The sequence below is a fragment of the Scyliorhinus torazame genome, chromosome 3 (genome assembly GCF_047496885.1).
Source record: "Scyliorhinus torazame isolate Kashiwa2021f chromosome 3, sScyTor2.1, whole genome shotgun sequence".
Taxonomy (NCBI): domain Eukaryota; kingdom Metazoa; phylum Chordata; class Chondrichthyes; order Carcharhiniformes; family Scyliorhinidae; genus Scyliorhinus; species Scyliorhinus torazame.
Genome location: NC_092709.1, coordinates 7,617,357 through 7,644,095, shown reverse-complemented (window position 1 = coordinate 7,644,095; position 26,739 = coordinate 7,617,357). Strand labels below are relative to the sequence as shown.

Genomic DNA, 26,739 nt, shown 5'->3' with positions numbered 1-26,739 from the left:
ACCCTTCCCCATAACCCAGTAACCCCACCCAACACTAAGGGCAATTTTGGACACTAAGGGCAATTTATCATGGCCAATCCACCTAACCTGCACATCCTTGGACTGTGGGAGGAAACCGGAGCACCCGGAGGAAACCCACGCACACACGGGGAGGACGTGCAGACTCCGCACAGACAGTGACCCCAAGCCGGAATCGAACCTGGGACCCTGGAGCTGTGAAGCAATTGTGCTATCCACAATGCTACCGTGCTGCCCCTTGTGAATCTATGGAATTCCTTGCCCAGTGAAGCAGTAGAGGCTCCTTCATTAAATGTTTTTAAGATAAAGATAGATAGTTTTTTGAAGAATAAAGGGATTAAGGGTTATGGTGTTCGGGCCGGAAAGTGGAGCTGAGTCCACAAAAGATCAGCCATGATCTCAGTGAATGGTGGAGCAGGCTCGAGGGGGCAGATGGCCTACTCCTGCTCCTAGTTCTTATGTTCTGCGGAGAAGGCAGGAGAATGGGGATGAGAAAATATCAGCCATGATTGAATGGCGGAGCAGACTCGATGGGCCAAGTGGCCTAATTCTGCTCCTATGTCTTATGGTCTTATGGTCTAATCCACTTCTCTATTCAGAAGGGAAATCCTTCCAAACGCACCAACGGCCAGCGGTAAGAGCGGGAGAGACGCCTGGTCAGTCATCCTCGATGCGGAGTGAAGCCTCCTTCTGAGGTACCAAGTTTCACATTCTTATCAACCTCTGGGTAAAACACGTTTGTCCCAAAGTCTCTGTTGGATTTATTCGGGGCTATCCAGTTCTCCACAAAACCGGCCTTCTTTTGTCAAAGATTGATTTTCATTTTAGTTTGTTCTGTGCTACGTGTCGGCAGACATAGGCTGGTAACTTCTGCGGAGTGGCAGTCCGTGCGGATTGCCACTCCCTGGCAACTTACCCTCGCTACACGGGGGGGGGGGGGGGCGCCCGCCTGGCTCGGCCTTCCTACCTCAGGCCGGGTGAGCGAAGCAGCGCACTGGCTCCAGCAGCAAAGAGCAAAAGGAGCAGAGCGAAGTACACGCCCCCTTTTTACGGCACTAGCTGCCATAAAGCAGCTGAGTTTAATGGTCCCACTGAAAGGGAGACGGTAAGTTTCTGAGGTATGTGAACGGGATGTGGGGCTTTGGACATCGGGTGGGGAGAAGGGTGGAGGGGAAATTCAGTGCAGTTGGGGGAGGGGGGGTGATTTGTACTTTGCGGGGCTCGGTCGGATTGTTTAAAATAGTACTTTTGAAGTCAGAAGTTTTTCCCCCCCTCTAATTCTTTCCGAGGAACTAGCAGGGTAAATAAAACCGGCAGAACCATCCGAAGTTAACGATTTAAGTCAGCCCAGCACAACTGTCCAGACGAAGTTAGCACTTCTGGATTAATTATCAGGTAAACCCTTCCATGGGACCTTCAGAGAGGGACTCCCCAGCACATCACTGGCATACCACCCAAATCTGGGGAGCCAGGAAGGTTGTGGCCCATAATTGGTTTCAGTACAAGCTTTCCCATTAAATGCAAGACTAAGGGGCAGCACGGTGGCGCAGTGGTTAGCACTGCCGCCTCACGGCGCCGAGGACCCGGGTTCCATTCCGGCCCCAGGTCACTGTCCGTGTGGAGTTTGCACATTCTCCCCGTGTCTGCGTGGGTTTCGCCTCCACAACCCAAAGATGTGCAGGGTAGGTGGATTGGCCACGCTAAAATTAAATGCAGGACTATTTCTCGGACTTTAAGAGCCCAAGCAGTGTGCGACCAACAAGGCAAGGGACATTAAGAACAAGTTGGTCGTTTGTACAGCAGGTGATGGTCTATGTTTAGATTTGGTTGAATCTCTCTGGTTTTCCCCTCAGAACTCAAACTAACCCCAAAAAAACTGCTAAATTCAACAGTAGTGAAAACCAAAACAAGAAGTGGAAAAAGGTTTAAAATCTGCCAAGTGTAACACCACAAGCTGATTTCAATGAAAGAGGCTTCACATTTTAGATATGGAAACATATTTTGTACAGAGTGAAATATGAAGTAGACACAAACCACACTGATCCTGCTGCTCGATTTAGACGCAAAGTAATTTCAACACCTGTGACTTCTACGCACTCAGAACCGATTCTGACACATCGCAGTCTGTGCAATGTCTTATCCTGAGCACAGTCCTGGTCTCGATATTAGTAAGAATGATATAGTAGCATTGGAGAAAATACAACAAAGAGGTTTACATGGACGACAGTATGGTGTATCTATCAGGAATGATTGGACAGGCTATGGTGCTGTACTTTAAAAAGACAAGATTAAGAGGTGACCTGATGGGGTAGACGTCGAGATGGGGTAAACGTCGAGATGGTTTCAGTTCTGGAGGCCAAAGCTACAGTGCTGGTGGTTACCACTGTGGGGAGTCTGCACGTTCATAGAATTTACAGTGCAGAAGGAAGCCTTTCGGCCCATCAGGTCTGCACTGGACATGCCTCGATCCTGTCCCCGTACCCAGTAAACCCACCTAACCTTTTTGGATACTAGGGGCAATTTATCATGGCCAATTCACCCAACAAGCACGTCTTTCGGGACTCAGGAGGAAACCGGAGCACCCGGAGGAAACCCACGCAGACACGGGGAGAACGTGCAGACTCCGCACAGACAGTGACCCAAGCCGGGAATCGAACCTGGGACCCTGGAGCTGTGAAGCAACTGTGCTAACCACTGTGCTGCCCAGTTCTCCCAGTGTCTGCGTGGGTTTCCTGCGGGCGCTCCGGTTTCCCCCACAAGTCCCGAAAGACGTACTTGTTAGGCGAATTGGACATTCTGAATTCTCCCTCTGTGTACCCGAACAGATTCCGGAGTGTGGCGACGAGGGGATTTTCACAGTAACTTCATTGCAGTGTTAATGTAAGCCTACTGGTGACAATAGATTTTTTTTTTTTCAATTAATGAGGCTGAAAGGGTAGATAGAGAGGAACTGTGTCCTCTGGTGGGGGTGACTCAAGAACATTGGGGCAGAACCAAATTAGAGTAGTGGGACCTGGGCATAAATGTACAAAGTCACTGATGGTGGAAGGACACGGCGAGCGTGCGCTTTCTCAAGCAGACAGTATCCTTGGGCAGGGGCAGAGTACAACAGCAAGGAGGTTAAGTTGAATGTGTACAAGTCGCTAGGCTAGTGTGGCCTCAGCTGAAGTATTGTGTCCAGTTCTGTACACCTCACTTTAGGAAGGAGGTGACTGCTCGAGAGAGGGCGCAGAAAAGATTGACGAGAAATAGACAGGAAGGATGCGTAGGTTTGCGGGGAGAAGGCTGGGGGAATGGAACTAGGCAAGCTGCTCATTGGGAGCAGCAGCAGGCACGATGGGCCGAGTCGACCTTATGAGCTGTTAACAATTCTGTGATCTTGGAAGTGAGGTCAGGAAACCCTTCTTCACAGAAGTGAAAATCTGGAACGCCTCACCCCCCAAAAAATGGCCTGGGATTAACACATTTCACAAGATGGATAGATTATTGGTGTGCAAAGGACCAAAGGGTGCTAGATCCAAGGCAGGTAGGTCCAGTTAAAATACAAATCATGATCGTCCAGGAAGGGAATTTCAGAGCTTGGGGCCAGGAATCCGAAGGTACGGATGCCAATGACGGAAATCAAGGGTGCTCAAGAGGCCAGAATTAGTGAGACACAACGACCTTGGGAGTAGGTTGTGGAGACAGGAGGAGGAGGGGGGGGGCAGGTTTACCCATCGACCATGTATTTGCGATCTCGGCAAATGGCTGTACGTCATTGATGTTAACACGAGTTGGGAGAACGCGGCGGTGGTTCAAGCCCCTAGCACGCGATGTACGAGAGCTGATAAACAATCCTGTTACCCACCTTCAACTTCCTCAAGCATCTGATCCACCCAAACTGTTAAATCCTCCCAAGAGTCTTTGCAAAGAGCAGCAAAAAGTAAAAAGAAAAAAAAAAGGACAGAATGTCATGCAAATAAAAGCACCACCAAAAAAAAAAAACCTACTGTTTTTTAAAAATTGGGGGGAAATAAAGACGGAAACTGCAAAGATTACACAATGAGACTTGTAATGTTTCTGTCGCGATTGTTCACGTGGAGCGCACAGAGATCTGATGGGCCAAGTGGCCCATTTGTGCGAGTTGTGCATCACATTTCAGCAGCGGAGAGCTCCCACTCACTAACTCAGCACACCGCCCGGGAACTCGGGAGGAAAGGGATGAAACTGTACGTACAGGAGATACACGTGACTGTACATACACCGATCCCCAACACATCCAAAATACTCCAGGCAATGGTGGAATTGGAAAACATCATTCTCCAATGATGGATTTGTTTGTGTGCGTCATTGGAAACTCCCGCAAGGTACAACAATGACATTTAAAGTCACTCATTACCTGGTGTTGGGCTTTTTAAGCAGTTTATTCACTTGCACTCTACACTCTTTACAGTTTCAATGTAAGATTGCTTCTTGATGTCAACTCTGGTTCCTTTGGGAAGGGGTGAAGGAACATCAACGGGTTGGCTGAACACAAACAGCCACCTCCCCCGCCCCCAACCCATCCAAACAATCTCAGTCCTAAGAGAGGTATTCACTTGTCTTAATCCAGGCTCACCATAAGACACAGGAGCAGAATTAGCCCACTCGGCCCATCGAGTCTGCTCCGCCATTCAATCATGGCTGATATTTTCTCTTCCCCATTCTCCTGCCTTCTCCCCATAACCCCTGATCCCCTTATTAATCAAGATCTCTGTCTCAAAGACACTCAGTGATTTGGCCTCCACAGCCTTCTGCGGCAAAGAGTTCCACAGATTCACCACCCTCTGGCTGAAGAAATCCCCCCCCCCCCATCTCTGTTTTAAAGGATCGTCCCTTCAGTCTGAGATTGTGCCCTCTGGTTCTAGTTTTTCCTATAAGTGGAAACATCCTCTCCACGTCCACTCTATCAAGGCCACGCAGTATCCTGGAAGTTTCAATAAGATCCCCCCTCATTCTTCTAAACTCCAACGAGTACAGACCCAGAGTCCTCAACCGTTCCTCATACGACAAGCTCTTCATTCCAGGGATCATTCTTGTGAACCTCCTCTGGATCCTTTCCAAGGCCAGCACATCCTTTCTTAGATACGGGGCCCAAAACTGCTCACAATGCTCCAAATGGGGTCTGACCAGAGCCTTATACAGCCTCACAAGTACATCCCTGCTCTTGTATTCTAGCCCTCTCGACATGAATGCTAACATTGCATTTACCTTCTTAACTGCCGACTGAACCTGCACGTTAACCTTAAGGGAATCTTGAACCATGAGGTGTTATAAGGTGCACACAGTAGAGAAAAATTATCTGGGGCAGGAATTGAAACAACATTTTTTACAGCTCCCCCAGGGGCGTTAAATTGGATGGTGGGGACCCGCGGGCCAACGGTAATCATCACCCCCAAAACGTTCCCCTGCTCCCCCAACCCCCGTGCCAGGGTCGATCAGAACCACCCATTCTTGTCTTGCAGTCCAACCTCCTCCCAGGCTGCTTTTTGTCAAGTACTGACTGCAGTCCCAATAGTGGCCACCATCCACAGGGGCGCTGCTGGGACTGGAGAGTTGTCAGAAAGCCATTCATTCTCCATCTGGGGGGGGGGGAAGGAAACCAGAATCTCAGGGAGTCAACAGCCGAACGACTGGGAGCTTGCCAGCTATTTTTCAGCTGATGTGCGGAGGGGATGGGGTCTCCTCCGCTGCAAAAGACTCCAGCCCTCCACCAATACTCCCCACCTCCACCCTCCAAGACGCTGACTCTTCCAGTAATGACTAACTTGATAAACGGTCACTCAGCGTGTCTGAATTTAGACAGAGAGCATCCACAGTCCATGCATCTCGTGCACATCCCTAATTTCCTTGTCCCAGTCTTGGCAGCCAGGCCTGCAGCTGCCAGGGATCTCGCTCTGGAATTCCCTCCCGAAATCTCTCCTCACTCAAGACATTCTTTCAAAAAACCTACCTCTTCGACCGAACTTTTGATCACCTATCTTCGTAGCCCATGTGACTGTATCAAATTGCGTTGGTCAACATTCCTGTGAAGAGCCCCGAGCCATGTCTTAAGGTGCTATAGAAATGCAAGTTCTTGTTGGAAAATCAGCGGATAGATATGAGAAGTAGGAATCCTAATTTGTATTCCCCCCCCGCTCTCTTAACTGGGACTTTGAAGCTAACAATGGTGGCCTCATTTGTCAAGAAGCTTTTTAAAAACTGGAAATCCCCGAATGTGAAAGTTCTTTTCATTTCAAATGCAGATATTTATGACTGCGATAGCTAGATGTAAATAGCTAGGTGTACAGGTCCACAGGTCACTGAAAGGGGCAACACAGGTGGGGAAGGTAGTCAAGAAGGCATACGGCATGCTTGCCTTCATTGGCCGGGGCATTGAGTATAAGAATTGGCAAGTCATGTTGCAGCTGTATAGAACCTTAGTTAGGCCACACTTGGAGTATAGTGTTCAATTCTGGTCGCCACACTATCAGAAGGATGTGGAGGCTTTAGAGAGGGTGCAGAAGAGATTTACCAGAATGTTGCCTGGTATGGAGGGCGCTAGCTATGAGGAGCGGTTGAATAAACTCGGTTTGTTCTCACTGGAACGACGGAGGTTGAGGGGCGACCTGATAGAGGTCTACAAAATTATGAGGGGCATAGACAGAGTGGATAGTCAGACGCTTTTCCCCAGGGTAGAGGGGTCAATTACTAGGGGGCATAGGTTTAAGGTGCGAGGGGCAAGGTTTAGAGTAGATGTACGAGGCAAGTTTTTTTTACACAGAGGGCAGTGGGGGCCGGAGGAGGTGGTGGAAGCCGGGACGATAGTGACATTTAAGGGGCATCTTGACAAATACATGAATAGATTATCATAGAATTTACAGTGCAGAAGGAGGCCATTCAGCCCATCGAGTCTGCACCGGCTCTTGGAAAGAGCACCCTACCCAAGGTCAACACCTCCACCCTATCCCCATAACCCAGTAACCCCACCCAACACTAAGGGCAATTTTGGACACTAAGGGCAATTTATCATGGCCAATCCACCTAACCTGCACACCTTTGGACTGTGGGAGGAAACCGGGGCACCCGGAGGAAACCCACGCACACACGGGGAGGATGTGCAGACTCCGCACAGACAGTGACCCAAGCCGGGAATCGAACCTGGGACCCTGGAGCTATGAAGCAATTGTGCTACCCACAATGCTACCGGGAATAGAGGGATACGGACCCCGGAGGTGTAGAAGGTTTTAGTTTAGACGGGCAGCATGGTCGGCGCAGGCTTGGAGGGCCGAAGGGCCCGTTCCTGTGCTGTACGTTCTTTGTTCTTTAAGCCACTACTGCAGTGGTTATTTTCCAGCTAGCCCTTTGCCCGAGCTGAAACACTCTTTACTGTTTGTATTAGTGCTGAAGGATTATTCAAATGGCTCTCAAGTGGCCCGTGAGATATTCGCTCGTGAATGAAAATTTAAAAACTGAAATTGCCAGGTTTTTGTTAGCTATGGGAATGAAGGGGCAACAGAACCAAGAGAGAATCGCAGAATCCCTAAAAGTGCAGAAGGAGGTCGTTCGACCCATCGAGTTTGCACCGACCCTGCGAAGGAGCACCCGGAGGAAACCCACGCAGACATGGGGGGGGGACGGGACGTGCAGACTCCGCACATGCACCCGAGGCCGGAATCGATCCCGGGTCCCTGGCGCTGCGAGGCAGCAGTGATCGGCATTGTGCCACTTCAGATGGTTAACTGGACGAAAGATACAGATTAGCGTTTTCTAATTTATGGCGGAATGGCTTTTCCAGTTCCGATGACACAAAACGGAACACCAAATGTGCTGAAGAATAACCTCGATGTGCTGTGTGCCGGCAGATAGATTAGACAGTGTGCAACGGAGGTCAAAAATTGATGTGAAATCATCAACTGAATTAATTCAGTGTTAAATGATCATAAACCCTCTCTGCGACAACATTATGGTGAGGCAGTGTTGAGGGTGGGGAAGGGCGGTGATTGAAGAAAAGCCCATCAGGCTTCAGACTCCCAACAGGGGCACATACTTTCTTTTAGCCTTCCGGTTTGATTTTACATCAAGCGGGGAAATAATGAAAACACCTTTACAGTGTGCGCCTGAAAAAGGCACCGAATTGGTTAAAGGAACGATCGTGTTACCGTTTGAAAACAATTATCCGGGGGAGGAGGAATTGAAACACAAAAGGCCTGGCAGCAGAAGCTAAAATCAAAGCTGCTACCTCCACCGAAGCCAATCGAAGCTACTGTGAAAGGTAATCCAGCATGATGTGCTTGGCAAGCTGATTTCACAGGATCGCACAGCAAGGACAAGACCATTCTGCCCATCGAGCCTCTGCTAGTCCTTTTGGAAGAGCTAGCTATCCAATTAGTCCCATTCTCCCTGCTCTCTCCCCTCCCCTCCCCCCCCCCCCCCCCCCCCCCCCCATGCAGAGAGGCCTGCAAAATGTTCTTTTAGCAACTTCCATCACTCCATGGACTCCGATTACTGACTATTACCAGTGGAAACAGTTTCTCTTTGTCTACACTTGCGCAAACCATTGATAATTTTGAACTATTATGTTGACCCGAAACCTTCTCTGTTCAGTAGGAGAGCAAATCCCAGTTTCTCCAGAGCTGAAGTCCCTCATCCCTGATATCATTCTCGTGAGTCCCCACCATATCCTCTCCAAGGCCTTGATGTCCTTCCGAAGGTCTGGTGCCCAGAACAGGACTCTGTACTCCCCAACCAGTGATTTATAGTTCCGTGCTTTTGCAATCTATGCCACTCTTTATGTGAAGTCCAGAATCCTGTCTTCTGTATTTAATAAAAGCTAATTTACAGTTCAGCTTTTAAGGATTTCTGTACATAAATCTCCAGGTTCTCAATTCTTGTCCCCCATTAAAACTGCTCCATTTACTTGTTGTTGCATCTCCTCACAACTGGTCTGTTGCAAATCATCTTAACATAGAATGTCGAACATACAGTGCAGAAGGAGGCCATTCGGCCCATCGAGTCTGCACCGACCCACCTAAGCCCTCACTTCCACCCTATCTCCAAAACACAATAACCCCTCCTAACCTTTTTGGACACTATGGCCAATCCACCTAACCTGCACGTCTTTGGACTGTGGGAGGAAACCGGAGCACCCGGGAGGAAACCCACGCACACACGGGGAGAACGTGCAGACTCCGCACAGACAGTGACCCAGCGGGGAATCGAACCTGGAACCCGGCGCTGTGAAGCCACAGTGCTATCCACTTGTGCTTCCATGCTGCCCCCAAACCTTAAACATACTACTGCTGAAATGAGGCTTATTACAGAATCTTAATAAGCTTAACTGCTCACCCACCCACCCATCTGCCTCTTCAAGATAGCAAGGCTTTCTTATTCGGAAGCACATCTTTGTAAACAAAATAATAAATTTCACCTCGAAAAACATATCGTGCCAGTGTTTCTAAACCCAAAACCTCCCTCGTACAATACAGTCCCATCCTAAATCTCACACCTTCAATCTGTGGAAACCCTGCGTCTCCGCCAGGGCACGGCAGTGAAAGAGTTAATGTTGGCGACGAGGAGATATCCAGACTAAACAAGACGATCGAAAACGTAACTCAAGCCAAGAGCCGGTGCATCGTTCTGCACTGGCCCTCGACAAATTCAGGCAGCAGCGAAAATATATGTCTGTCTTGGTACTGTCCGGCACTCCCAAGATGACCGGTGCACAGTTCAAGGGTCAAGCATCGGGGGTGGTTGGGTGGGGGTGGGAATGACGGGGAAGGCAGCAACAGATCGCACCACCGTCACCTCGCATCAGCACATTGTCTCCAAGATGGCCTTGCCCTGGTTTGCTTTGAATAGGAAGTTCGAGCGGCTGTGCACAAGCTTATGTTCTTCTTAATATCAAACAGGCTTGGTGTTAAAATCACAATCCCCCCCCCCCCCCCACCACTCCTTTTTATAGATTTGAAAGGAGGGTTGCATCAGCTCCCGGCATCTATATACCCAGGAAGACTAGCTGCGAAAGATCACGATGGCTTGGGGGGGGGGGGGGAGATAGAGTATTTAGAAAAACGACGCCGATTATTAAATTTAAAAACGATACTGAGTCCTGTCCAGCACATAAAACAATATCCAAACAGGCTTTCAGTGTGGGCAACAAAAATAAAAAATGATTTTGATGTACAATTGACATTAAAACTTCAGCAGTGTGACACAGCAGAATTTGAAGGTATTGTCCATGCACTGTCAACATTTAAACGGTGAAAACAGTGAGATCAGGGTTTTAGAATCAAAAAGAGATTTGCAATTATGGCAATATTCACTATTCAAAGCTGCTGTCATGGTTACTAAGCACTGGAGGTGGAGAGGGTGGGGGAGGAGAAATAGGGAAGAGAAATGTGGGGCGTCTGCATCACCATTACCTTCATGGGTGGGTTCTGGGTCAGGTGTGAGAGAGATGTCGTTCAGTTCCCGCAAACACAGCCACTCTCCATCAACGGAGACCCGAAAGTTACACAGGTAGATGGTTTCCCTGGCTGCCTGGGTGATCTTGTCTGTGGTGGGGGTTGGAGCATCACTCTGGGGAGTCAGGTCAGACATGATGACTCAGCTGGTAGCAAGAGAGAGAGAGAGAAAAAAAATCCTGCAGCAAGAGGGCTGGTGTTTTCAGGACGGAATCACGACGCAGAGAGAGAGAGAAGGATGTTTTGTGCCTAGACTGCAGTGGTCAGCCAGCCAGCCTCAACAGCAAGGGTAGGTTGCAGTAATCCGGCGAACCCTCCGACACTCTCTCGCCCTCCGGGACAGCAGCACAAGCCTAAATCAAACCCCGGTTTGCTCTGCAAATCCACAATGTCACCCAGCTCCAGGTCTCCGCTGAAAAGGTGTCTCCCTCGTCCTCTCCCTCTTTCTGGTGGCTGAAAGGTTCCACACGAGGAGGAGGCGATCGATGCTCAGCTGCTGCGCAAGCGGGATTTCTCAGCCAATTCTGGAGTCAGCCACCATCATTCTCGATAATAAAAAAACTAAAGAGGAGATCGGTTCTCTGCGTAGTCCGAGTGTAGACCAAAATGGCTGGCTAAGTGCAACCCTGTAGTGAAAATTCAGCATCACATGACGCTGATCCTGTCTGCATAAATAATTCCTGACACAGCTCCGGGATGCTGCAAGCGACAGTACAATTGGTGTTCACTGCCTCCTGGTACCATCCCCTCAGCTCAGTCCCAATTAACCCTCACACACTCACTCACCCATTCCCAATCAGGCAAAACGCAACGCACACAGTCATCAGACACCTCCAGTCGAACGCAAACACTCCCTGGCTGATGCAGTCCCCGCAAAAAAAAAAAACATGCCATGCAATGGATAATTTAGAACAGAAATTATACCACACAAAAATGTTCATATTAAAAAAAAAAAAATCAGGAACCTGGGGCGAGATTCTCCGACCCCCTGCCGTGTCGGAGAATCACCGGGGGCTGGGGTGAATGCCGGCCCCCGCCGGTTGCCGAATTCTCCACCACCGGATATTCGGCGGAGGCGGGAATCGCGCTGCGCCAGTTGGCGGGCCCCCCCCCCGCGATTCTCCGTCCCGGATGGGCCGAAGTCCCGCTGCTAAAATGCCTGTCCCGCCGGCGTAGATTAAACCACCTACCTTATCGGCGGGACAAGGCGGCGCGGGCGGGCTCCGGGGTCCTGGGGGGGGGGCGCGGGGCGATCTGGCCCCGGGGGGTGCCCCCACGGTGGCCTGGCCTGCGATCGGGGCCCACCGATCCGCGGGCGGGCCTGTGCCGTGGGGGCACTCTTTCCCTTCCGTCTTCGCCACGGTCTCCACCATGGCGGAGGCAGAAGAGACTCCCTTCACTGCGCATGAGCGGGAATGCCGTCAGCGGCCGCTGACGCTCCCGCGCATGCGCCGCCCGGAGATGTCATTTCCGCACCAGCTGGCGGGGCAGAGATTCGTCCGGTGCGGGCCTAGCCCCTTAAGGTTGGGGCTCGGCCCCCAAAGATGCGGAGCATTCCGCACCTTTGGGGCAGCGCGATGCCCGACTGATTTGCGCCGTTTTGGGCGCCAGTCGGCGGACATCGCGCCGTTTCCGGAGAATTTCGCCCCTGGTCACAAAGACATTGGGCGCGATTCTCCCAAAAGATTTCCAAGTTAATTGGTGGTGGGTTTTTCAGCGAGTTCCCCACCGCTATTCAATGACATTTAGTCACTGTTTTCGGAGCCCTGGGGGAGTTTCCCACCGGTTTAGGCCCACACTTGGAATGTTTTTCAGCACTGGGGAGCCGAACTCGAGAGATTGGGCCGCCATTTTGAAAAGGGTACCCCGATCTCGAAGTGAGCGTGTGGGCCGCTCCACCCATGGGCAATGTCACCCCACAACGCTCAAGTGAGGGGACACCCCGCTTCAGATCAGATCCCCGGGGGTCCCCTTCACCCTCACCCAGCACCCCACGCGCACCCACCAGAGCTCTTACAGCACCTTCTAGGATCCCCAGCTATCCAACCTCCCAAAGGCCCCTACTTACCTGCCCTGCACTCCACCACCCTTCAACCCCCCTTCTCCACCTCCATTTCATGGGCATGGCCCCCCTCATCCCCGGTAGTGCCACCCTGGCACTCGGGCATCCGCTGGCTTGGCAGTGCCATCTGGGCATCTTGGCAGTTCAACAATATAACGGCTGATCGAACTTCTGAGGTTGACTGTAGGTATGGGTGTGTCCAAGGCTGTTGGGGCAGGTGACATCTGTTTTGGACTCGTACTCAAAACGAATTTGAATGGATTGAGTTCATCGGGGTGGGGTGCTTTGCTGCCAGAGATTCTACTCGAACGTTATATTGTTTAAGCCTTGCCACAACCAACGAGAATCTGTCGTTAGTCTGTGACTCTAGCGGAGTCTGGTATTTGTTTCTTGGCATCTCTGATGACTTTGCGGAGGACGTACCTGGATTTCCCGTATAGGCCAGGGTCACCCGTCTTGAACGCCGCAGACCGAACTTCAGTAGGGAATGGCTCTCCCGGTTAAACCATGGTTTCTGGTTAGGGAACGTACGTACTATCTGCTTTGGCACGCAACCACCGTCTGTGACTGCGGTGACATACTTGTTTAGGTTGGCCGCTGAGTTCTTGAATATGGCCCAGTCACAGACTCCAAGCAGTCAGGTAGGAGCTCTTCCATTGCCTCGGACCAGCACTGCGCGACCTTCTTAACCGGACCCTCCCGCTTAACTTTCTGCTTGTGTGCCGGGAGAAGGAGTACCGTTTTATGGTCCGATTTCCTGAAGTACGGTCAGGGGATGGATTGTTTGGCCCCCTTGATGTTTTGTAGCAGTGGTCAAGGATGTAAGGACCCTTGTTGGGACAGGAGATGTGTTGGTGGAATTTGGCAGCACACTCGAGATTGGCCTTGTTGAATTCCCGGGCTACGATGAACATGAACAAGGCCTCTCGGTATTCGGTTTCACTGTTATTTATAGTGGCGTACAACTCATAAAGCGCCTTCTTCAAATGCGCCTGCGGTGGAATGTATATCGCCGTGATGATGGCAGAAGTGAACTCCCGTGGAAGGTAGTATGGGCGGCACTTCACGGTCAGGTATTCCAGGTCCGGGGAGCAGTAGGTCGCCAGAGTCACCACATCCAAGCACCAGGAGTTGATGAGGAGGCAAAACCCTCCACCTTTCGCTTTGCCTGATGACGCCGTGCAGTCCGCCCGGTGAATTGAGAAGTCTTCAGAGGTTGTACGGCACAGTCCGGTGAGGCGGGGGTGAGCCATGTCTCTGTGAAACAGAGCACACAGCAGTCTCTTACTTCCCTCTGAGGTAAGTAATAGTAACTTTATCAAAAGGAAATGAGATAAATATTTTTAAAAAGGTAAAAACAAATTTGCAGGGCCATTAGAAAAGAATACGGTGTGACTAATGGATTACTCTTTCAAAGAGCTAGTACGGGCACAATGGGTTTAACGGCCTCTTTCTCAGCTACAAGATTTTCCAACATAATTTATACGCTTTAGCCGTGAGAAGAACGGGAGGTGACAATTCAGCCGTGACCAGTCATTCAACAGGATCATTGCTGGGCAGTATTTGAACTCCATAAACCCACCGTCATTCCGCAACCCTCAAAACCCTTCTTGAACAAAAATTTGGCTGTCAAATTTTAAATTATTAATTTGGTAGCATCAACTGCTCCAGTCACTCGAGAGCTACCAATCTGTCAAAAAAGTGTCACATGCTGCAGTTAATTCCAAGATACTGATTTATCTGTGCGATTAAACATTATGGGCGGCACAGTAGCACAGTGGTTAGCACTGTTGCTTCACAGCGCCGGGGTCCCAGGTTCGATTCCCGGCTTGGGTCACTGTCTGTGCGGAGTCTGCACGTTCTCCCCGTGTCTGCGTGGGTTTCCTCCGGGTGCTCCGGTTTCCTCCCACAAGTCCCGAAAGACGTGCTTGTTAGGTGAATTGGACATTCTGAATTCGCCCTCGGTGTACCCGAACAGGACCCGGAATGTGGCGACCAGGGGCTTTTCCCAGATCATATTATAAAAGTGTCTTGTGTGGGTCTGTTGTATCCTTCCTTTAAAAGGACGACACACCCAACATTCCCTCCAGGTTTTGCGGCCTTGCTACAATTCATGCAAAATTATTCAAAAAGGAGCTGTGCATTTTTTTTTTTAAAAAGAGGTTGATCACATTCCAGTAGGGAAGTTTTTTAAAATTCATTTTACTGGGAAGTGGGCGTTGCTGGCTAGTCCAGTATTTATTGTCCATTTCTAGTTTTTAAAAAAATCTTTATTATTGTCACAAGTAGGCTTACATTAACACTGCAATGAAGTTACGGTGAAAATCCCCTAGTCGCCACATTCCAGCACCTGTTCGGGTACACAGAGGGAGAATTCAGAATGTCCAATTCACCTAACAAGCACGTCTTTCAGGACTTGTGGGCAGAAACCGGAGCCCCCGGAGGAAACCCACGCAGACACGGGGAGAACGTGCAGACTCCGCAGAGAGCCAGGTGGGAATCGAACCCGGTGCTGTGAAGCAACAGTGCTAACCACTGTGCTACCATGCCACCCCAAAAGACTGTGCAGCATTTCACAGAGCAGGGCTGTGCCATCGGTTTCCCCGAGCCAATATTTATCCCTCAAATCATAACTGAAACAGATCAGGCGATTACCTTATTGCTGGGTGTGGGATCTTGCTGTGCGCAAATTGGCTGCTGTGTTTCCTACATTACAACAGTCACTACACTTCAAAACTAGCCAAAAAAACATGCTCTGGGATTTCCTGTAGTTGTGAAAGAGGCTGTGTAAATACAAATTGTTTCCTTCTTAAAGATTTCTCGAGGTTAATGACTCCAGATTTTCCTGTTTTTCAAGTCTCCTACATCCACGAACGGTGTCCTTATTGTTTAGTCATAAATGTTGGAATGTTCATTTACAAAAAGAAGTGGACAAAGTTTGAAGTCATTCCTAAAAAGGCCAACATTGCCCATCCCTAATTGCCCTCCAGCTGCTGGTGCTGAGCTGCCTTCTTGAACCGCTGCAGTCCGTGTGGTGTAGGTACACCCACAGTGCTGTTAGGGAGGGAATTCCAGGATTTTGACCCAGTGAAATGAAATGAAATGAAAATGGCTTATTTTCACAAGTAGGCTTCAACCAAGTTACTGTGAAAAGCCCCTAGTCGCCACATTCCGGCGCCTGTTCGGGGAGGCTGTTACGGGAATTGAACTCGCGCTGCTGGCCTTGGTCTGCTTTCCAAGCCAGCGATTTAGCCCAGGTGTAGTGACGGTGAAGGAATGGCGATATTATTATTATTATATTTCCAAGTCAGGGTGGTGAGTGACTTGGAGGGGAACCTCCAGGCGGTGGGGTTCCCAGGTACCTGCTGCCCTTGTCCTTCTAGATGGCAGAGATTGCGGGTTTTGAAGGTGCTGTTGAAGGAGCATTGATGAGTTTCTGCACTGCATATTATAGATGGTACACACGGCTGCCACTTTGTGTCAGTGGTGGAGGAGTGAATGTTTAAGGTGGTGATAGGGTGCCAATCAAATGGGCACATTTGTCCTGGATGATGTTCAATATTTAGTGCTGAAGCCACACGAAGAGGACTTGTGCTCCAGAACATGCCACACCCCTAGCCAAGCTGTTCCATCAGGGCTACAACACTGGCATCTACCCAGCAGTGTGGAAAATTGCCCAGGTGTGTCCTGGCCATGAAAAGCAGGACAAATCCAACCCAGCCAATTACTGCCCATCAGTTTGCTTGGATCAGCAAAGTGATGGAAGGGGTCGTCGACAGTGCTATCAAGTCGTCAGCAATAACCTGCTTGTTGATATTCAGTTTGCATTCCACCAGGGTCACTCAGCTCCTGACCTCACTTAAGCCTTGGTTCAGACATTTTTAAAAGATCGGAATGCCAGAGGTGAGGTGAGAGTGACTGCCCTGTGACATCAAGGCAGCATTTGGCCGAGTGTGGCATCAAGGAGTCCCAGCAAAATTGGAGACAATAGGAATCGGTTTGAAGTCATACTTGTGGGAGGTTAATCATTTCAGTCCAGGACATTACTGCAGGAGTTCCTCAGGGTAGTGTCCTAGGCCCAACCATCTTCAGCAATAGCCTTCCTTCCATCGTCAGGTCAGAAGTGGAGGTGTTCACAATGTTCAGCACCATTTGCAACTCCTCAGATACTGAAGCAGTACATGTCCCTGCAGCAGTCCATGTCCAAATGCAACTAGAACTAGACAACATTAAAGCTTGGGCTGAAAAGTGGTAACATACACGTCGTACAAGTGCCAAGCAATGGCCATAACAAGAGAGAATCCATTTCCCCATGACATTCGATGGCATTACCATTGCTGAATCCCCCGCTACCAACATCCTGGGGCTTACCATTGACCAGAAACTGAACTGGACTAGCCATAGAAATACTGTGGCTACCAGGGAGGATAAGAGGTTAAGAATCCTACTGCACATAACCCACTGACTCCCCAAAGCCTGTCCACCATATATATGCAAGGCACAAATCAGAAGTGTGATGGAATATTTTCCTGGAGGAGTGCAGTTCCAACAACATTCAAGAAGCTCGACACCATCCAGGACCACAACTACCAGCTTCAACATTCATTCCCTCCACCAACAATGCGGTTATGAAGACTCCTTTGTCATCACTTTCCAAATCCACGACATCTACCACCCAGAAGGTCAAGGACAGCAGTTACACGGGAACACCACCACCTGCAAGTTCCCCTCCAAACTGCACATGATCTGGAGTTGATATCAGACGTTTCTCCACTGTCACTGGGTCAAAATCTTGGAACTCCCTCCCTAACAGCACTGTGGGTGTACCTACATCACATTGGACTGCAGCTCAAGAAGGCAGCTCACCACCTTCGCGAGGGCAATAAATGCTGAGCCCGAGCGACACCCACACCCTGTAAATGCCAAGTGGTTGGTGAGCCAACTGGTTGGTCAAGGTGCAGTCACGGAGAATGCACCAGGGAACTACTGTTCCCCAAGCTTTTGCCACACCTTTGTGAACAAAAGGGTCCATTCTCCATGGCTGCACCTTGATCAGAGACGCCAATCAGCACCCCTTTCCCACGCAGTATAACTTGTTGCTGCCTTAGAAATTTGGTATTCTTGTACCTGTCCAGATGAGTGCAAGGTGAAAAACTTTTGACAAACTGTATACTCCACTTAACTGCCTGTGATTTCTGTAATTATAAAATAGCACAACATCACACAAGTGTGTCCAGATAATATTCATCCCCCAATAAAAGGTCGCCGGAACCGATTACCTTGTCATTGTCACACTGCTTGGGATCCTGCTGTGCCAAAAATGGCCATCATGTTTGCTACATTGCACGTGGAGGGTATTCCATCAGACTCCTGAATTGTGCCTAGCAGATGGTGGACAGCCTTTGTGGAGTCAGGGCGAGAGTTACCCGCCTCAGGATTCCCAGCCTCTGACCCGCTCTTGTAATCGGCAATATTGAGATTTCTTGTCCAGTTCAGTTCCTGGTCAATGGTGACCCCTGTATTTTTTTTTAAAAATTCATCCTCGCTCCCCATTTCGCCCATGTTTGATCATGTATTTGTGAAGCCCCCGGTCAGCAGCCATAAATTACACCAGCCCTCTCCATTCCTACTTGTCCCAAACAGCTTGGGGTTTAAATTTCATTCTTCCTTCCCGAGTGGCCCATTGGGCGGCACGGTAGCACAGTGGTTAGCACAGTTCCTTCACAGCTTCAGGGTCCCAGGTTCGATTCCCGGCTTGGGTCACTGTCTGTGCGGAGTCTGCACGTTCTCCCCGTGTCTGCGTGGGTTTCCTCCGGGTGCTCCGGTTTCCCCCCACAAGTCCCGAAAGACGTGCTTGTTAGGTGAATTGGACATTCTGAATTCTCCCTCGGTGTACCCGAACAGGCGCCGGAATGTGGCGACTAGGGGCTTTTCACAGTAACTTCATTGCAGTGTTAATGTAAGCCTACTTGTGACAATTCTTCAGTGATGGTCAACGCTCCTTTAAACTGTGGTCTCGTCACCTCATGAGATGCCGTCTCCTCTTTCCGAGCTGCACTGCTGGATACACACTCTCAAACAGCAATGCGCGATACTCCAGAGCAGTCCTGGAACTCGGTTACATTTCATTCTCCAGTCTCAGCTGTGAAACCCGTCTTCGGAGCAGATTACACAGCTTCAGGGTGATCGTGAGACATGCGAGAAACTGGATGTTAGGGATTAGCACACAGCTTCATGTGAGAGAGAGAGAATAGAGGAGACAGGGCAGCGCACCCACAGTGCAAGGGAGAGACATGGGTGCACGTGAAGAGAGTAGATAAAAAATGAGAAAGGTGCAGGAGGTTCATGGAACAAAAGGACAGAGAGACAATCACCGAAACAGGTATTGGATATTTCGCAGGCAATTAAATAGAATGCACTGCACGGTATTGCTGAAAAAAAAAAGACATGTTGTCGAAGTTTTACATCTTCAACTCATCAGCACAGGTGCACGAATACTAAATTTCAAAGGGAACAGCAATTCATACAGCAGGATGCGGATTGGTTGGCAAGCCAAGGCGCAGGATAATTTGTTGCTCCCTCTCAAATTTGGTATTGTTGTATCTTGACTGATGACTGGAAGATGAAAAGCTTCAACAGCACGTCTCTCTTTTTACAAATGTTCTGTACAACCCAGCGACTATTGGAATATATTGTGTATAACATTATATAACGATTCCTGTAATTATAAAATAGCAAAACATTGGACTCACAATATAAACATGAAAGCCATACATGTTGTTCAGATATTTATCCCTCAGCAAACAGATTACCGTGTCGTGCCCACACTGCTACTGAATGGCATCTTGCTCTGAACAGATTGGCTGTCACGTTTCCTACATTACAGCAATAGTTATGCTCGAAATGTATTTCCCTGTTTACAAAGCTCTGAGGTTGTAAGAGATCACAAGAAAATGCACACTCAAATCTCCCATCTGCCAAACTTGACTCGGTCGCTGGAACATTTTACCTTGTTTTTAATAATAATCTTTATTGTCACAAGTAGGCTTACATTAACACTGCAATGAAGTTACTGTGAAAAGCTCCTAGTCGCCACATTCCGGCGCCTGTTCGGTAACACAGAGGGAGAATTCAGAATGTCCAATTCACCTAACAAGCACGCGTTTCGGGACTTGTGGGAGGAAACCGGAGCACCCGGAGGAAACCCACGCAGACACGGGGAGAACGTGCAGACTCCGCACAGACAGTGACCCAAGTCGGGAATCAAACCCAGGACTGTGAAGTAGCAGTGCTAACCACCGTGCTACTCTGACGAGGAAACTCCCACCTCTTGCATCCTGCCATCAGGCGCATGGGGAGGATTTAGATTGATAACCAACCTGCTTGTCCACATTACGACCGTACCTTCCACAGCCAAGGGTCCTGAAGCTGGACCTGAACCCAGAGCCTCTGGGCCAGAGGTAGGGACAGTACCAACTGTACCACAAGACCTCCTGCGCCCTTAACCAACCCCACCCCCCCCAAAAAAAAAAACACAAGATCAACTGCTCATTTATTTCACCTCCTGTCCATGGGATCTTGCTGTGTTCAGATTGGCCGTCGCATTTCCTTACACAACAGTAATTACTCACAGGTTACACATTGACTGTGACGTATTTAGGGTATCTTGGTGTGTCCCAAGGGAGATAAAGCCACTCGTGTGGTTTGTATTTAGGCAGAAAGTCCAGTTTTAAACCACCTTTCCAGAACTATCATTAATCAATAACTATACATTATAAAATATTTCAACAGCATCGTGAATGTAAAAACAGGATACAGGCACTTGGCAGATTTGCTTTCTGGAACACCAATCCCCGACATACCGTTGATTTTGCAGAAACAACGGTCAGAAACTTCTGGTGTCACAGGAAAAGGCCCTATTCGCTCAAAGCATCATCACAGGACACCTGGCACTCACACCCATGCACAGGAAGAGGCCAATGTTCGTTAAACCCACCCCACACAATGGCTCCAAAATCACAGCCAGAGTCTCTCTCCTAATCCAGTGTCCCAATGTCCAGTGTCCCAATGTCCAGATTCCAGTCGTCTCAACTTGCTCGTGTCCAACCTTACCTCACCCATATATTTTTTTTAAAAATGCATTTTATTCAAACTTGTATCAAAGCAGGTTACAGCAAATAAACACCCCGGGAAACATTCTTCCCAACAATCAACTATACAGTTTGTACAGATTTTTCTCCTTTTTCACCCCCCATCACCCCCCCCCCCCCCCCCCCCCCCGCCCATCCCCACCCCCCTGCGACGAACAGCTCCTCAAACACGGTCACAAACATCCCCCACCTTTTCTCAAACTCCCCTGCTGAGCCCCTTAACTCATACTTTATCTTCTCTAACCGCAGGAAGTCATACAGGTCACCCAACCACGCTGCTACCCCCGGTGGCGATGCCGACCGCCACTCCAGCAAAATTCATCGCCGTACAATCAGAGAGGCGAAGGCCACGACATCGGCCTTCCTCCTCCCCATGAGCTCCAGCTTCTCCGAAACCCCAAATATCGCCACCAAAGGATCCGGGTCCGCCTCCTGCTCCACTATCCTGGCTAAGACTGCGAACACCCCCGCCCAGAATCTTCCCAATTTTCGACAACCCCAAAACACGTGCGCGTGATTCGCTGGCCCCGCCCACACCTCTCACACTCATCTGCTACCCCCTGAAAGAACCCACTCATTCTCGCCCGGGTCATATGCACCCTGTGCACCACCTTAAACTGTATCCGGCTCATCCTTGCACAAGATGAAATCCCGTTTACACTTCGCAGTGCCTCACTCCATACTCCCCAATTGATCTCCATTCCCAACTCCGCTTCCCATCTCTCCTTGATCTTCACCACCCGCTCGCCTCCCTGCTCCCCCAGCCACTTACATATATCCCCAATTCTTCCCTCCCTTTCCACATCCGGAAGCAGCAGTCGCTCCAGCAGGGTGCATCCCGGCAATCTAGGGAACCCCTTCCAGACCTTTTGTGCAAAGTCCCTAACCTGAACTCAGTACCCCTCGGCAGCTCTACCCTCTCCCTTAGCTCCTCCAGACTGGCGAAACGTTCCTCCAAGTACAAATCCCTCACCTTGACCAGCCCCACTTCCCTCCACCTCCTGTATACACTGTCCATCCCCCCCGGCTCAAACCCATGATGCTCGCACAGCGGCGTTAGCACCGACATCCCTTCCACCCTAAAATGCCTCCTCAACTGATTCCATATCTTCACCGTGGACTGCACCACTGGGCTCCCTGAATACCTACTCGGAGCCATTGGCAATGCTGCTGTCACCATAGCCCTCAATCTAGACCCGTTACAAGATTCCTCCTCCATCCAAACCCACTCTACCCCTTCTCCTTCCCACCACCGCCGCACCTTGTCCACATTCGCCGCCCAATAATAATGAAGCAGGTTTGGCAACGCCAACCCCCCCCCGCTGCCTCTGCCTCTGTAGCAGGGTCCTCCCCACCCTCATACATAGGATATTTATAAAAGAAAAATTAAATTAAATTGCACACCCCACCATTATCAGTCAGCGATAATCAGAAAAATGCTGCTAACCCGTTGCCATTGCTGAAACTATCAATTACAAAAATTCCCCTTATTGTGTATATTAAATGTTTGGCATCTTTGAATCTGTCTATATATGTGTTTCTGGAACAGACCTCTTCATTCACCTGAGGAAGGAGCAGCGCTCCGAAAGCTAGTGACATCGAAACAAACCTGTTGGACTTTAACCTGGTGTTGTAAGACTTCGTACTGTGCTCACCCCAGTCCAACGCCGGCATCTCCACATCGTGTATATTAAACACATTGACCATGTCAGGAATGTGCTGGGGATGAGGGAGCACCTCACTGCCCTTGGGGCGGGGGGAGGCAGTGCCAAGGGGGTGCCACACTGCCCAGGAGGGATGGCAGTGCCAAGGTAGCTCCTCACTGCCGAGGAGGGGGGCAGTGCCAAGGGAGCACCGCACTGCCCTGGGGGAGGGAGGGGGGCAGTGCCAAGGGAGCACCGCACTGCCTGGGTGGAGGGGGGGCAGTGCCAAGGGAACACCGCTCTGCCGGGGGGGGGGGGCAGTGCCAAGGGAGCACCGCACTGCCCGGAGGGAGGGGAGGGGACAGTGCCAAGGGAGCACTGCAATGCCCCGGGGGGAGTGGGGGCAGTGTCAAGGCAGCACCGCACTGACCCGGGGGAGGGAGGGGAGCAGTGCCAAGGCAGCACCGCACTGCCTGGGGGGAGGGAGGGGAGCAGTGCCAAGGCAGCACCGCACTGCCCGGGGGGGGGCAGTGCCAAGGGAGCACCGCACTGCTCGGGGGGGGCAGTGCCAAGGGAGCACCGCACTGCCCGGGGGGGGCAGTGCCAAGGGAGCACCGCACTGCCCGGGGGGGGTGCTGTGCCAAGGCAGCACCGCAGTGCCCAGGGGGAGTGGGGGGGCAGTGCCAAGGGAGCACCGCACTGCCTGGGGGGAGGGGGGGGGCAGTGCCAAGGGAGCACCGCACTGCCCGGGGGGGGTGCTGTGCCAAGGCAGCACCGCACTGGCAGAAGGGGTAGGTCATTCTTTTCACAAGATCTGCCTGACCCAACAACACAGGGTCGATAGTACAGAACCAGCACAGCAGCACAGTGGTTAGCACTGTGGCTTCACAGCGCCAGGGTCCCAGGTTCGATTCCCCGCTGGGTCACTGTCTGTGCGGAGTCTGCACGTTCTCCCCGTGTCTGTGTGGGTTTCCTCCGGGTGCTCCGGTTTCCTTACACAAATCCCGAAAGACGTGCTTGTTAGGTGAATTGGACATTCTGAATTCTCCCTCCGTGTGCCCGAACAGGTGCCGGAATGTGGCGACTAGGGGATTTTCACAGTAACTTCATTGCAGTGTTAATGTAAGCCTACTTGTGACAGTAAAGATTATTAAAAAAGGGCCGAAAATATAAGATAGACACGGATTAAGAAGAGAACTCAGGGGAAATGTCTGCACAGAGTGGTGAGAATGTGGAACTCACCACCATAGGGTGTAGTTGGAAGCTGGATGAACATGCGAGGGAAAAAGGAATGGAAGTGCTGGAAGGGCGAGATTAACAAGGGCAGCACACACATGGGAAGACCACCACCAGCTGGAGGGTCCCCCTCCAAGTCACCCACCATCCTGACTTGGAAATTCAAAACAAAATTCCAATTAAGGGGCAATTTAGCGTGGCCAATCCACCTACCCAGCACATCTTTGGGTTGTGGGGGTGACACCCACGCAGACACGGGGAGAATGTGCAAACTCCACACGGACAGTGACCCAGAGCCGGGATTCGAACCCGAGTCCTCGGCACCGTGAGGCAGCAGTGCTAACCACTGCACCACCGTGCTGCCCCCTGACCTGGAAATATATCGTCCGTTCCTTCTCTGTTGCTGGGACAAAACCCTGGAACTCCCTCCCTAACGTGGAGATGCCGGCGTTGGACTGGGGTGAGCACGGTAAGACGTTTTACAACACCAGGTTAAAGTCCAACAGGTTTGTTTCGATGTCACTAGCTTTCGGAGCACTGTTCCTTCCTCATCGAAACAAACCTGTTGGACTTCAACCTGATGTTGTAAAACTTCTTACTGTGCTCCCTCCCTAACAGCACTGTGGGTGCACCTACACCAGCTGGACTGCAGCGGTTCAAGCACGTCTCACCACCACCTTCTGAAGGGGCAACGCGGGGTGGACAATGAGTGCTGGCCTCCAGAATTAAAAAGTGATTTTGGGGGCCCCCGAGACCAAAGGGTATATGAAGTTGGATCCGCCGGTCAAACTAACAGAGTGTATCAGCTCGACCATTGCAACATTATTGAAATTCAAGCAGCTGTGTCCAAAGTTCAGGTTACCCGAGATCATGAGGTTTTCTCTCGAATTTACTCTAAAGGTTTATTCTGCTGTGTGGTGATGGAATGGGCAAATCCAGTGTTAGGATGCAGGAGTAGCAATCGTCAGCCAAGACCCGCTGACAGCACTCTCTCTCCGCTAAGTCAGATCCTGCTTTCAAAGTGCAACTGGAGCACAAACTCCAGGCAGAGAACTCCAGGGCAGTAACTGAATGCTACAGTTAAAACTCAAGGGAGTGCCGCACTGTCGAAGGTGCCATTCCTCCGGAGGAGACATTAAACCTGGGCAACATCTGCCCTCTGGGTGGATCGAGAAGATCCCCTGGACCCACGATTTCGAAAAAGATTGGGCAGGGGGTTTCACCCTTGGTGTCCCAGCCAACGGTTACCCCCCAACTGATGTTGTGGCTGGCGGGATCTTGCTGTGTGCAAACCGGCCCCCTCGCTCCGTTCCGACGGCGAGTGCACGTCCGCAAAGCTCGTCGCCGGCCACGCGCTGGACGGCCTACTTCTGCTCCTATGTCTTACAGTCTAAAGGCGCCTTGGTGGGGCGTGGAGAGGCCATGAAAGGTGCTATGCAAATGAAGTGAACATGCAGTTGGTCGATCCCATTTCAATTCCTTCACCCCCAGTCCTGCTGGGGATGAGGGGACATTTGCACAAGAGGGGGCACTGGCACAAGAGGGGGCACTGGCACAAGAGGACCAGTTGGAAGCACCAAGTCCAGCGACCCCTGCAGAAACTCTCCTTTCAAAGGGAGGGAGGGGGATTTGAGGAGCAGGTTGCAAACATCACTAACGTGGTCTTTATCCCTCCCCATCCCCAGACAGACTTGGTTGCATTACAATCTCTGCTCTCTCACTCTCTCCGCCAGACACTTGTAACCCTGCAGCAAAACCGGTGCAACTTTGCTGAAGTCGCTCTCTCCGGCTTCCCACTCAAATGCACGTTGCACACTTACGTCTCCGGGGCCTGTTGCTGCTGCCGGGGGAGTCCGGCGGGCACGGGCAGTTCAGCTCCAGCTGTTCGGCCTCCCCCTCGCCACCGCTTCCTTTATTCCGGATGAAGTAGATGACCGGGTCTTGCTCGGAGGTGGGCACCGGGGCGGCGGCGACACGGTGCGCTTCTCCGTTGATTGCAGCGGGCTGCGGCTGCTGCACCGGGCCCGCAGGCGTCTGCGAAAGTTGCGGTAACCCCGCCACCGCTGCAAACTCCTCCGCCATGATCAGTGCAGCGGCGGCTGCGGGCCCTCACAGTCCCGGGAATCTGGAACGTTGGCCCGGGGATTTGGAACGCTGGCTCAGGAATCCCGGGGATTTGGAATGTTGGCCCGGGAATCCCGGGGATTTGGAACGCTGTCCCGGGGATTTGGAACGCTGTCCCGGGGATTTGGAGCGTTGACCCGGGGATTTGGAACGTTGGCCCGGGAGCTGGAGCTTGCTCCCTGGCTCTGCACTGCTGCCGCTCCGTAATTGCACCCGGTCTTCCTCAACTCTTCACCAGTTTTGTTTTGAAAAGCGCCCTTCTCTTTTCTCTTACACACTTGACTCCTCTTGTTGCACCCCGGTACGTTATCCAATGGCGTCAGTTGCATTAACATAGCACCCACCTCCTTCCTCTTTTTTAAAATAAGAAAATCCTCTTCCCTGGCCTCTGTGGGAGGGAGGGGGATGTTTATATATATTTTTTGTAACTTGCCATTGGTGTTGGTGCTGCAACCTGCAGGGTCGCGCTTTTAACCATCACTCCGCATTTCTCCCCGAAGCATCCTTGAGTTATTGCAATTGTACTGCTGAATGCACAGTTAAAAAATAATTCTCAACACCTCGCCTATTTTCGTCCGTAAATAAAGCAAAAGTGCCGGGGTGGGAGGCTGCAGTGCGAGAGGATTGGGTGTTGTAAAAGCTTTAATCGCACCTTTTAAATGTTAAACATGCTACGTGAAGGTAAACACGGCTGCGTGTCTGTTTCAGCTGGATTGCAATCTGCAGATACAGATTCTAGCACCCTTGCAGATATTCTGGACATGCACTCTTGCCCGATCGTGAATTATTCTGCTACCATTATCCTCAGCACCCCCAGTCCATCATTTTCTGCATCCTCCTGGGGAGGTGAATATATAGGATAGATGGGTTAATATGCTGCATTCAGCTCTCCTTGGCCCTTGACATTGCACAGCAATAGGAAGCCGCGTTTCACATTCACTGCTTTAACTGGATCATTGCACCAACCATGGGGCATAATATAAAATGCATTCTTGCTGGTTAAAGGTTATCATAGAATTTACAGTGCAGAAGGAGGCCGTTCG

General features: G+C 50.7%; 1 protein-coding gene across 7 annotated transcripts in view; it reads right to left on the bottom strand.

The window, feature by feature from the left end:
- The window catches only part of rufy3 (RUN and FYVE domain containing 3), a 125,574-nt gene extending 99,353 nt beyond the window's left edge, over positions 1-26,221 (bottom strand). For 2 of the 7 annotated variants that reach the window (XM_072495246.1, XM_072495248.1), the window contains exon 1: positions 25,393-26,221. In XM_072495246.1, coding sequence (XP_072351347.1) covers positions 25,393-25,654 — 262 coding nt within the window. In that variant the 5' untranslated portion in view covers positions 25,655-26,221. Of the gene's footprint in view, positions 1-3,865; positions 3,920-10,439; positions 11,200-25,392 lie in introns of those variants that run through there. The other 5 variants (XM_072495247.1, XM_072495251.1, XM_072495250.1 and 2 more) reach the window with 5 other exon arrangements.
- Positions 26,222-26,739: the final 518 nt, after the last annotated feature.